This window comes from Chiloscyllium punctatum, chromosome 22 (assembly GCF_047496795.1).
Source record: "Chiloscyllium punctatum isolate Juve2018m chromosome 22, sChiPun1.3, whole genome shotgun sequence".
In the NCBI taxonomy this organism is placed as follows: domain Eukaryota; kingdom Metazoa; phylum Chordata; class Chondrichthyes; order Orectolobiformes; family Hemiscylliidae; genus Chiloscyllium; species Chiloscyllium punctatum.
The window spans coordinates 34,786,698-34,799,325 of record NC_092760.1 but is presented as its reverse complement, the minus strand read 5'-3'; the positions used below and the strand labels follow the sequence as shown (position 1 = coordinate 34,799,325).

The following is a 12,628-nucleotide window of genomic DNA, read 5'->3' as shown; positions in this document are numbered from 1 at the left end:
TTACTCAGAGGATGGTAGATGCCTGGAACATGCTGCTAGGGAAGGTGGCAGAAGCAGATATGATAACAATATTTAAATGGTATTTAGATAGACACATGAACTGGCAGGGAATAGAAGGATAAGAGCCATGTACAGGCAGATGGGATTGGTTTAAAATGACATCACAACGCAGACACGGTGGGCTGAAGGGCTTGTTCCTGTGCTCTACTGTTCTATGTCGTTTGTGGAAACTGGACCTATTGGATAATCTCAGTCAGCTTCCCCTGCCCCCCAACTTTACAAACCCTAACAAGACTTTTAATGAGACTAATTTGGTGGCTACTCATGGATGTAGACAGCTTATGCAAGATTCAAAAACCTACCTTGTCCAAAATATCTGACACTGGTATCTGGAAGGCTGTGTTTTCGGGGCTCTTTGTCTTTGTTCACACCTCAGCAGTTCCTGATGTTCCCTCCTCAATGTCGTATTTGAACTCAGCCATATCTGCTCACTCGCACTGTTACAAATGATTTCAAGACTTGTTTTTAAAAGGAATTGTAATTTCTCTTAATGTCTTTGCCTGAATTTATCTGTTAATCAATACCTCCAAAACTGATTACCTTGTAATCTTTCTCTTTGCTGTTTCGTATCTTGGCATATGTGTAAATTGCTAAATGCAGTTGTTTTTAAAAGTGATTCCGTGAATGGCAATACTTTGGGGGAGTGGAGCAATGGGAAAGGTGCTGTACATATGCCCACTTCTTACTTGGGTGTCCCATTTTAATAAATAGTTCCAGAAAGTTAACAAGTACATTTGGCATGGATGCTTTAATCAGTGAATTAAAAAACCACAACAGAGTTTTGACTCCATTGTTGTGTAACATTCATCACTTTCTGTCTGGCTGAGGAATAAAATTTAGATGGGTTGAAATAACTAGACAACATCATTTTTGTCCAACGGTGCCAGAAACTGATTTTTTTTTGTGCCATTGTTATCAATGTTATATTTTTCATATTCTCGAGTCCATTCTTCAAGATAACACTAACTTTGCTTTCAATTTCTTCTCATGAAGGATAAAATGTTGTTCCCCCAAAGGTTTAGTATTCTTGTAATTCTATCCAGATGGAAAACTTCAACAGGATGCCTCTCTTTTTGGTGATGTTTGAGTGTTTATTTTCTTTCCATTGTCAGGCATCGATTTTCAAGTGAAGAGCTTGGTTGTAGACAAAACCCGTGTGGCATTACAGTTGTGGGACACTGCAGGGCAAGAAAGGTAACTGGCCTGTGCTTCTTTTCCTCTGGCTAGCATGTCATTTATAGGGGAAATTTAGGGGAAACACGTACATATACCTTTCAGAATGAACCTGGCTGACTTAAAAGCAATATAGTTTTATATCCATGCTATGTTACATCAGAGAGCAAAAGCTCTTTCTTTCAATCTGTGACCAAGAACATTTGAACACACGAATTGCTATGGTTTGCAATTTGACTGCAGTCTTGGTCATTGTTGTGAATTATGTGAATAGTTGGCCATGATTTGGAGATGCCGGTGTTGGACTGGGGTGTACAAAGTTTAAAAATCACACAACACCAGGTTATAGTCCAACAGGTTTATTTGGAAGCACTAGCTTTCGGAGCACTGCTCCTTCATCAGGTGGTTGTGACCATTATGCAGTCTTCAGAGTTTTTCTAAAATAATGTTGTATATCTTAAATTGAAAGCTGATGTGTTAAAGTATTTGATTGAAAAACTCGCAAGTACAAGTCTTAGTTTATCTTATGTATACACATTTACCTTACCATCTTCTGCTATATTGGGTGATCAGTGGTTTAATGTCATGGTGATAATCTCATCAGGAGTTCACTTTAAAGTATATTTGATCTACAATATTCTCACAATAAGAAATGTAGGGTGCTGTTAGAGAAATTAGTCACAGTTGATTAACAAGAAAACGTCTGTTTAAGTTTTGTCCAGTTAATGCTATTCAGGCGACAAGGGAGGTGATATCTTCGCTACCTTTTTATGGAGAAATACAAAGTAAATTCTGGTTCAGTTATAGAGTCATCGAGATGTACAGCACGGAAACTGACCCTTCAGTCCAATTCGTCCATGCCGACCAGATATCCCAACCTAATCTAGTCCCATTTGCCAGCACTTGGCCCATATCTCTCTCAATCCTTCCTATTGATATACCTTTTCAAATGTTGTAATTAAATGTTGTTACATTGTCATGTCTTCTTTCAAGGTTTCGCAGCATAACCAAGCAGTATTTCCGCAAAGCTGATGGTGTGCTGGTGGTGTATGATGTCACATCCGAGACTTCATTCACTGCTGTCAGGAACTGGATGATCAGTGTTCAGGTAGGAGAATAGAGATTGTGCTGCTATTGCTCTTCTAACACCAAGAAACCCTTACTGAAGATTTGATAGGTTTTACACTTACTTTTGGCAGGGGGTGGTGGAAGAAAAGGGATCATTTGCTTTCCCTCTGAACTGTTTTATATTTGGAGGCAGTCTGGCACAGAATTGTTAGTGTGGCAATGTGTTCTGAGACAAAATGGTAGAAATTGGCTTAAACCTATAGTTATCTACTTTGTGAGTTTAGAATCTGAGAAGTAAGTTAAGAAAACAATAATCAGAGGCTAAAGATCCTCAGTCTTTATCATTAGCAAAATAAGTAAATTAGTGGCTAAAAGCCTTGAACCATTGCCATCGCTTGCATCATCTCATACAATGGTTTTAGCGATAGAATGTTTTGAAGTGCTTTGCAAAAATGCGATTGTTTTTTTCAAAAGGGTGACAACCCAAAGAGGAGGCCATCGGAACTGGTGCAAAAGGTTAGATTGGTTTTAATGATAGATTTAATGGTGATGTAGCTGGAGACAGGGAAGGGTTTGGAAATTACAAATCATAGAATCCCTACACTGTGGAAGCAGGCCATTGAGTCCACACCAACCCTCCAAAAAGCATCCCACCCAGGCCCTTCCTGCTACCCCATCCCTGTAACCCTGTATTTCCCATGGCTAACCCACCCAGCCAAAACATCCATGAACACTATATGGGCAATTTAGCATGGCCAATCCGCCTTACCTGCACGTCTTTAGATAATGGGAGGAAACCCATGCAAACATGGGGAGAATGTACAAACTCCACACAGATGCTTGGCTGAGGCTGGAATTGATCCCAAATTCTGGGCGCTGTGAGGTAGCAGTGCTAACCACTGAGCCCCTAATGGTGAACCGTACTGGCAGAAGGTACAGTTGCTGACAGGGGTGAAAGAAGGGGGGAATGCAAAAGACAGAAACCAAATGGAAGGGTTTTTTTTAGAAATGCCTATACATCTGAAGAGGCTTTAGAGAGGAGGAAGATATTTAAATCAAGAATTTGAAATTTTATTTGAAGAGTTGGAAAACCAGAACCTTTCGTAGATTTGCAGAGGCAGCAAGTGGGAGATTGTGTTAATTATGTTTTAATTATGCTTTAATTATGTTTTCAATACATTGATGTTTACTGTTTCAGTGTCACTTCCTGTTCTTATCTAGAACTTGAAACCTTAAGAACTTTGCTTTCAATTTCTACCCCTGTTCAGAAAACCATCTCTGACTTGTCCCTTCCTTAAGATTTTTTTTGTTTCCATTTTGAGGACAGATTATCAACAAATAAGTCACTGTAAGCCCATTGACTCCCACAGTTAACTTGAATATTCTTACATATTATTTGCTTCCTGCAAGGACTCTATTCCATATTCCATGCTCCTGGTTTATCTGTATTTGTTACAACATTGTAAACATTTTATAAATTAACATCCCAAGTAGTTTATCTAGTCATTTAAGTTATTCTTAGAAATTATATTTGAACAAAATGTTAAAAATTTTTGATGATGTAAGCTTTGTCTACTTAATTTTCTAAAATGGGCAGCGTGGTGGCTCAGTGGTTAGAACTGCTGCATCACAGAGCCAGGGACTCCAGTTTGATTTCAGCCTCTGGCACTATTTGTGTGGAGTTTGCACATTCTCTCCATGTGTGCGTGGATTTCCTCTGGGTGTTCTGGTTTCCTTCCACAGTCCAAAGATGTGCAGGTTAGGTGAACTGACCATTGAAAATTGCTCGTAGTGTTCAGGGATGTGGAGGCTGGGTGCATTAATCAGGGGAAATATAGGGGTGGGGGGATTGGTCTGGGGTAGGATACTTTTCAGAGGGTCAGTGTGGACTTGTTGGGCCAAATGGCCTGTTTCTACATGTAGGACTTCTTTAAAATAGTTGAATACTTCTTTCCAGCTCTGAAAACCTGGACTGAGAACAAAATAAATTGCCCTTCTGCTGATATAAAACTTCTTCCCAATGGAAACCTGATTGTGACCTCTAGTCTGTCAATCTGAATGTCATAAAAGGTCAACGCTGTAAACATTTAATCAATTAACACCCAGGTAGTTTATCTAGTCATTTATATTTTCTTATGTTTGAATGCAATGTTCAAAACTTCTGACCTCTTAAGGGAAAAAAAACTTCTCATTGAACTAAAGCTTAAAAACCCATTTAGGGCAAACTTAAACATGTTATCACAAGAAAGCACAGCTTCACACAAGGAGCCATGGGTGGTGAGTAAAGGGAGATTGTTTGGCATTGAGGGTATGAAAGTTCATGCAGGTTGATTGTGGGTATATATTAGTGTTGAGGTGATCAGGGACCATGATTTTTGGGGTGGGATTGGTAGGTGGGAGCTGTTGCTTGGCATGGGTGGGGGTGGTGGTTGGGGGTTGCATGAGGGGTCATGGACATTAGGTCAGGGTTGCATTGCTTGGCATGGGGTGCATATGTTGCCATGGGGAGTAGGTGGGTGACATAATTTGGCATGGACTTCATGAAAGGCCTAGATGGAGGTTAACATAGTTTGGCATAGGAATCATGGGTAAGACCCTTTGACCTTACCTTTTCAAAATGTTCCCTCAGCCACATGATGGTTCTTGACATGGTGAGGCATTACAAATCACAAGTCCTTTAAAGCTTCATGAAAATTGCTAGGAACTAAGAGTTATCTCTTCTCACAAAGAAGCAGACCACGTTGAGAATGCAGACTTGCGACACTAATCTGCCTGCATCTTTACTCTGCATGAGTGAAAATTGGGAACAGGGTCATAACTGGATTCTAGTTGCTCATGACTCCTTGAATATTCAGCCCAAAAACTGTTTCTGTCTCCATAGAACTGTCCGACCTGCTGAGTATCTCTGCCATTTTCTGCCCTTGTATCATGTTTGCAGAATTCACCGTGTACTTTACTTTGTCAAGGTATATTAGGTTTTAAACTACATCAGAGTCGAGAGGAGAGGATGCTAGTCCCATTTACTAACCAGCCTCTTGAGATTGGAGGGCAGGAGGAAAGATTTGCTGACGACTGAGGAGGATAAATTGCTTCACTCAAAAAGTTGTTCTTGCTTGGAACTCTCTTTCCTAGAAAGTTGAAAATGCTCCATCATTGACCATAAATAAAACTGGGATATGCAAACTTCTGGTCTTTCTCAGTGAATTAAAGGATATGGGGGAAGTGGGGAGGGATAGGTGGTAGGCAATCAAGCAGGAAAGTTGAATGTTATTTTTGTTCATTGTTGGGATGTGGCTTGGCTGGCTGGGCCAACATTTATATTGTCCACCTTTAGTTGTCCTTGGGAAAGTGGTGGTGAGTTGAAGCCCCCTGTAATATTGAATGGTGGAGTAAGCTGGACGAATCATGTTGTCTACACCTGCTCATATGTCTTATGTTCAAACTCTCTCTGCTCCCATCTGATGTGGAGATCCTCTAGGCGTAGATTTAATTGATGGGAAACTATATCCTACCAGCTGATTATGCTACTGTGAGACTTCATTCAGCATTTGTGACTCATTTTATACTGACCTGCCTGCTTTATCCAATTATTGGATTATAGAGACATAGATTCATATCATGCAGAAAAGGCCCTTCAGCCCATCGAATCTGAACCAACACAACTATCACTAAAGATGCACTAATCCCAATTTCTTGCACATATCCATATCCCTGAATGTTATGATATGAAGTGTTCATCCAAATTTTCGTGAAGATTGTAAGGATTCTGACCTTCCCAGGCAGTGCATTACAGGTTCCCATCTCACAGTGGAAAAGGTTTTTCCCACATCTCTGAATCTCCTACCCCTTACTCTAAAACAATGCCCTCTTGTGATTTACCCATCAACCAAGGTGACCAGCTCTCTCTTCACCCTGTCCATATACCTCACTATCTTATACACCTCAGTCATGTCTTTCCTCAGTCTTCTCTGCTCCAAAAGAAAACAATCCACGCCTATCTTGTCTCTCCTTACAGCTCAATTTCTCCATTCCAAGCAACATCCCTTGTGAACCTTCTCTGTACCCCATCTAGTGCTAACACATCCTTCCTGTAGTGAGGTGACCAGAACTGCACACAATATTCCAGCTGTGGCTTGCTTAACGCTCTGTACAAACTGCAACATTACCTCTTTGGTCTTATACTCTCTGCCACCACTGATGAAAGCAAGCATCCCATATGCCTTCTTAACAATCCTATTCATATGCTCTGCCTAGATAATATGAAATCTAGGTTTTGGAAGTGGAAATTAAAATAATATAATTTATTTCCTTCCCAAATAAAGAGTTTCTTATTACTGTTCTGATTTAAACAGGAAGGAATGGATGAGAGGGCAGCTATTTGTCTACTTGGCAATAAGATAGATGCTGTAGACCGTGAACCACGACAGGTGTCCAAAACAGAAGGTGAAAGGTTAGCAGAGGTATGTAGAACTTGAACTTCAAGCTTGTGACCACACTTTGGACTATCTACTCTGCATCCAATGTAAAGAGCACTAAAACCTGTGGCACTATCATTGAAACCTGTGCCAAGATTGGTGTAATAGTGGGATTAATGTTAGTTCACCTTAATCCATTTTTTGTGTGTTACTTATTTTGATTATTTTCGGATTGTAAATTGACATCTAGCTTTTGGAGGTTTTCAACCTCCTCAGGTTTTGTAAAAGCGCCAACTTACTCTGTAAGGAGCAACATACTCTGTGCTGCACAGGTTTCAAGCCCACAATATTTCACTGGCATGTGAAATAAAACAAAGGCTGTAGATGCTGAAGATCTGGAGTAAATAAAATTGTTGGAGAAACTCAGATCTGGCAGCATCTGCAGAGAGAAAGTAAATGTTTTGAGTCCAGTGACCGACTCTTCAGTTCTGTTTCTTTCTCACCACAGATGCTACCAGACCTGCTGAGTTTCTCCAGTAAATTCTGTCTTTAAAACTGATGTGTAATTACTGAGGTCATAGTGGCATCACACCTTACCACATAGGTATATTCATTAAACCATGTCTTAACAATAATGAACATAGAATAACGATTTTCTCTGCTGTTTATACCATCTTAAAAAAAATCAACAGGAGTGAATGAAATAGAAAATTCTGATCACCCTACTGAGAGAATAAATTTTGTGCAGTTGATATAGTTCAATCTTTGTACAAGTTGCCTTTATGACTATTTTCATTTAAAAAAAAATTAAGTTAGTACCTAGAAAATTACTGATGAATTTCATTATGAAGTCAGGAGAAACATTGCAGAGAGATTGGTTAGAATGTGAATTTTGGGTAGTTACATGTAATGGTTGAGGTGAATAGCATTAATGCCTTTGAGAGGAAGCTAGAGAAGGAGATCAGGGAGAAGGGGGCAGATTATGTAATCGGGATTAATGAAGTAAGTAGAATAGAAGAAGTCTCATATGAAGTAAAATTACTAGCATAGATTAGATAAGCCATTCTATAAAATCTTTTAAAGGCTCAATGACGAATGCTGATCCAGTGAAGAGAATTATGAAGAACCGTTATTTGAAATTGACAAGATGTACTCTTAGTTTGTATTGACTAGTGCTGACTTTGTTATATTTGTTCTCTATTATGGGGACATTAATAATGCCATGTTTATTGTTCTTCCCGATTTGCCTGTGGATGTGGTGCTCAGTGTTCTAATGAAATGTGAATTGGTGAAAATATAGTATAACTAAATCTCATTTTGGAAGTTACTGACTTTAAAATATATCCCTGGACCACTTAAAAAAATCAATCGTTTAATAGTCAATTTGGAACCAAGTATACCCTGATATATTCAATCTCACATTAATTACTGAGGATGATTAGCACAAAAACAGCTATTTGGAAATATTAATGTATTTGTAAGGAGACATTTGTTCTGTAAATTTTATATCTCACATGAAAAAAAATGAATAATACTTTTTTTTCAAATTAGGAGTATAATGCAGTATTCTACGAATGCAGTGCCAAATCAGGGTACAATGTAATGGAACCACTGATGCATGTGGCAAGGTAAATTATCATTATTTTCTTAACATTATTTAAAATATGTTTGTTTGAATGAATAAAACAGTCAAAAATCTATCTGTGCTTCCATTATGAATATCAGCTTTACCATTGGTAAAGAAATGAAAGAATGAATGAATAAATATTATCCAGCATTTCATAGTCTATATATATTAAGTTCTTCAACCATTTAAGTGTACCATGGCCTCTTTTGGCATCCGTATGAGAAAGCAGGTATGGCCTTAGTTTAATGTCTGATTAGAAAGATGGCACTTTCAAAAGTGCCATTTTCTGTCAGTACTTCACTGGAGTATCAGCTGGTTTTTGTGTTCAGGTCTCTGGAATGAGTTTTGATCCCAAGCCTTCTGACTTTGGTGGTCACCAGTGCTGACATTTCAAAGTTGCTTAGCCTTTACGACAGTCAACAGCCAAATGGACATTATATGCTGCTTATGAAAAGAAAGTTTGAGGATTCAGATTCTTGTAGCTAATGAAAGTGATGCTTTAGCAGCTCTATCTTTCCAGATAAATGTAATATCTCAATATTTTGCCAATGTGTGCAGGACACTGGGTGCAAAATTACTGAGTGTTCTTTTTAATAATAAATAGACTTAAAATATTAAAATAAACTGATTGAATAAATTTTAATACTACATTCTATTTGTGACAATGCATTTTTATTTAGGGCTTGGGATCAAATTTGTCCCAAGTTTAATACTTTCCAGCTACAGACTTTGTATATTCAGAAATAAAGATGATTTATTTTCATGTGCATGCCACAGAAGTGGTAGCACAATGTCTCACACACCATTACGTACAGGTGGAAAGGGTCAATGGCTGAATGACCAACCTTTCTCTAATTTCTTATGCTCACAATATAATAGGGTCATAGAGATGTAAAGCACAGAAACTCACCCTTCGGTCCAACTTGTCCATGCTGACGAGATATCGCAACCTAATCTAGTTGCACTTGCCAGCACCTGGCCTATATCCCTCTAAACCCTTCCTAATCATATACTCATCCAGATGCCTTTTAAATGTTGTAATTGTACCAGCCTCCACCACTTCCTCTGGCAGCCTGTTCCATACATGTACCACCTTCTGCATGAAACAATTGCCCCTTAGGTCTCTTTTATATCTTTCCCCTCTCACCCTAAACCTATGCCCTATGGTTCTGCACTCCCCCACCCCAGGGAAAAGACTGTCTATTTATCCTATCCATGCTTCTCATGACTTTATAAACTCCAGAAGGTCACCCCCTCAGCCTCCGACGCTCCAGGGAAAACAGCCCCAGTCTATTCAACCTCTCCCTATAGCTTAAATCTTCCAACCCTGGCAACATCCTTGAAAATCTTTTTTGAACCTTTTCAAATTTTACAACATCTTTCAAATAGGATGGAGACCAGAACTGCACACAATATTCCAAAAATAACCAATGTCCTGTACAGCCACACCATGACCTCCCAACTCCTGCATTCCATACTCTGACCTATAAAGAAAAGCATATCAAACACCGCCTTCACTATCCTATCTACCTGTGACTCCACTTTCAAGGAGCTATGAACCTGCATCCAAGGTCTCTTTGTTTAGCAACATTCCCTCGGACCTTTCCATTAAATGCATAAGTCCTGGTAAGATTTGCTGTCCCAAAATGCAGCACCTCACATTTATCTAAATTAAACTCCAGCTGCCACTCCTCAGCCCATTGGCCCATCTGATCAAGGTCCTGATGTAATCTGAAGTAACCTTCTTCGTGGATGCGCTGGTGATTATTTTCCAGAGTTCAATAGAATCGGGGTTGGTTCCTGAGGATTGGAGGGCGGCTAATGTTGTGCCACTTTTTAAGAAGGGTGGGCGGGAGAAAGCAGGAAATTATAGACCAGTTAGTCTGACCTCAGTGGTGGGAAAGATGCTGGAGTCTATTATAAAGGATGAAATTACGGCACATCTGGATAATAGTAACAGGATAGGACAGAGTCAGCATGGATTTATGAAGGGGAAATCATGCTTGACTAATCTTCTTGAATTTTTTGAGGATGTAACTCGGAAGATGGACGAGGGAGATCCAGTGGATGTAGTGTACCTGGACTTTCAGAAAGCTTTTGATAAAGTCCCACACAAGAGGTTAGTGAGTAAAATTAGGGCGCACGGGATTGGGGGCAAAGTACTAGATTGGATAGAGAATTGGTTGGCTAATAGGAAACAAAGGGTAGTGATTAACGGCTCCATTTCGAAATGGCAGGCAGTGACCAGTGGGGTACCGCAGGGATCCGTGCTGGGACCGCAGCTTTTTACAATATATGTAAATGATATAGAAGATGGTATCAGCAATAACATTAGCAAATTTGCTGATGACACAAAGCTAGGTGGTAGGGTGAAATGTGATGAGGATGTTAGGGGATTACAGGGTGACCTGGACAAGTTAGGTGAGTGGGCAGATGCATGGCAGATGCAGTTTAATGTGGATAAATGTCTGGTTATCCACTTTGGTGGCAAGAACAGGAAGGCAGATTACTACCTCAATGGTATCAAATTAGGTAAAGGGGCTGTTCAGAGAGATCTGGGTGTTCTTGTACACCAGTCAATGAAGGCAAGCATGCAGGTACAGCAGGTCGTGAAGAAGGCTAATAGCATGCTGGCCTTCGTAACAAGAGGGATTGAGTATAGAAGCAAAGAGGTGCTTCTGCAGCTGTACAGGGCCCTGGTGAGACCACACCTGGAGTACTGTGTACAGTTCTGGTCTCCAAATTTGAGGAAAGACATTCTGGCTATTGAGGGAGTGCAGCGTAGGTTCACGAGGTCAATTCCTGGAATGGCAGGATTGCCTTACACGGAAAGACTGAAGCGACTGGGCTTGTATACCCTTGAGTTTAGAAGACTGAGAGGGGATCTGATTGAAACGTATAGGCTTATGAAAGGATTGGACACTCTGGCAGGAGGGAACATATTTCCGTTGATGGGGGAGTGCCGAACCAGAGGACACAACTTAAAAATACGGGGTAGACCATTTAGGACAGAGATGAGGAGAAACTACTTCACACAGAGAGTGGTGGCTGTGTGGAATGCTCTGCCCCAGAGGGCAGTGGAGGCCCAGTCTCTGGATTCTTTTAAGAAAGAATTGGATAGAGCTCTTAAAGATAGTGGAGTCAAGGGGTATGGAGATAAGGCTGGAACAGGATACTAATTAGGAATGATCAGCCATGATCATATTGAATGGCGGTGCAGGCTCGAAGGGCAGAATGGCCTACTCCTGCGTCTATTGTCTATTGTCTATTGTCTTCGCTGTCCACGACACCTCAAATTTTGGTCTTATCTGCAAACTTACTAATACCTCTTCTGCTCACATCCAAATCATTTATATAAATGACAAAAAGTAGTGGACTAGATGCAGTGTTAGTGGATCTTAATTGAGTTGATGCTTTGGCTGGAGTGTAGGTCTTGCAAAGGATAGGTTTCTCATTTAAGCTGACTGACTTGCCATGAGATTGAGAATCTAAATCTGGAACAAGTTGGAGAAGGGTTCTTCCACATCCAAGGTACGCTTGTTTGATTGGTTAACTCTATCTCGTCCAATAGCATCTGATGGCCATGTGTGGACTGTGATGGAATTCCTTCAGTAAATTTTCTATAGTTTCTTTTTAAATCAGTGGACTAAATGGCTGCCTTACCCAATTGATCTTGCAGCGAGCGCTGAATTTTTTTTTCCCCAAAACAAGGTAATGGGTTAAGTCAGTAGGCATCCTGTGGTTTTACATTTTCACATCTAAAAAGCTTGAGACAGTATTTGTGCTTGAAGGTGTTTCAATGTAGCTTTTGTGTTCGAATGACTCGTTTGAGTTAGTTCCTGAAGATTCATGAGTATGCATCAGGTCAGTATGTATACTTTTGTTTCCCCAAGATAAATCAGATGATTCTCATCTGGCATCCTTTTGCTGTCTTTTATAGATTTAAAAGTTTCTAATATGTTCATGCCTGTACTGGACATAAAAACACTGACATATATTTGATGAAGTCTCTGTACACTTTGATTGAACAGTGACTCAGGGAAATTCATGCTCAATCCGCATACACATGCTCATATTAAGCGTGATATTAGCAAAATGTTGATTAATCAGGTTGAAATGCTGAGGCCACCTACTCATTCTTGGTGTTTGAGCAAGTTCTCAGGGATCAGATCAGAAGTAGGGAAGAAAGAACTCAACATGAGATGTAAGGAAGATGGAAGAAGGTTCTGATAAGTAGACTCAAAGCGTTATTAGTTTTCTGATATTTCTCCAGTCCCATGCGGAG

At 39.9% G+C, this 12,628-nt stretch overlaps 1 protein-coding gene across 2 annotated transcripts in view; it reads left to right on the top strand.

Annotated features, from left to right (window-relative positions):
• Positions 1–12,628, top strand: part of LOC140493499 (EF-hand calcium-binding domain-containing protein 4B-like) — a 144,601-nt gene that overhangs the window by 126,492 nt on the left and 5,481 nt on the right. For both annotated transcript variants that reach the window (XM_072591993.1, XM_072591992.1), the window contains exons 18-21: positions 1,173–1,254; positions 2,227–2,341; positions 6,654–6,761; positions 8,268–8,344. In XM_072591993.1, coding sequence (XP_072448094.1) covers positions 1,173–1,254; positions 2,227–2,341; positions 6,654–6,761; positions 8,268–8,344 — 382 coding nt within the window. The remainder of the gene's footprint in view (positions 1–1,172; positions 1,255–2,226; positions 2,342–6,653; positions 6,762–8,267; positions 8,345–12,628) is intronic.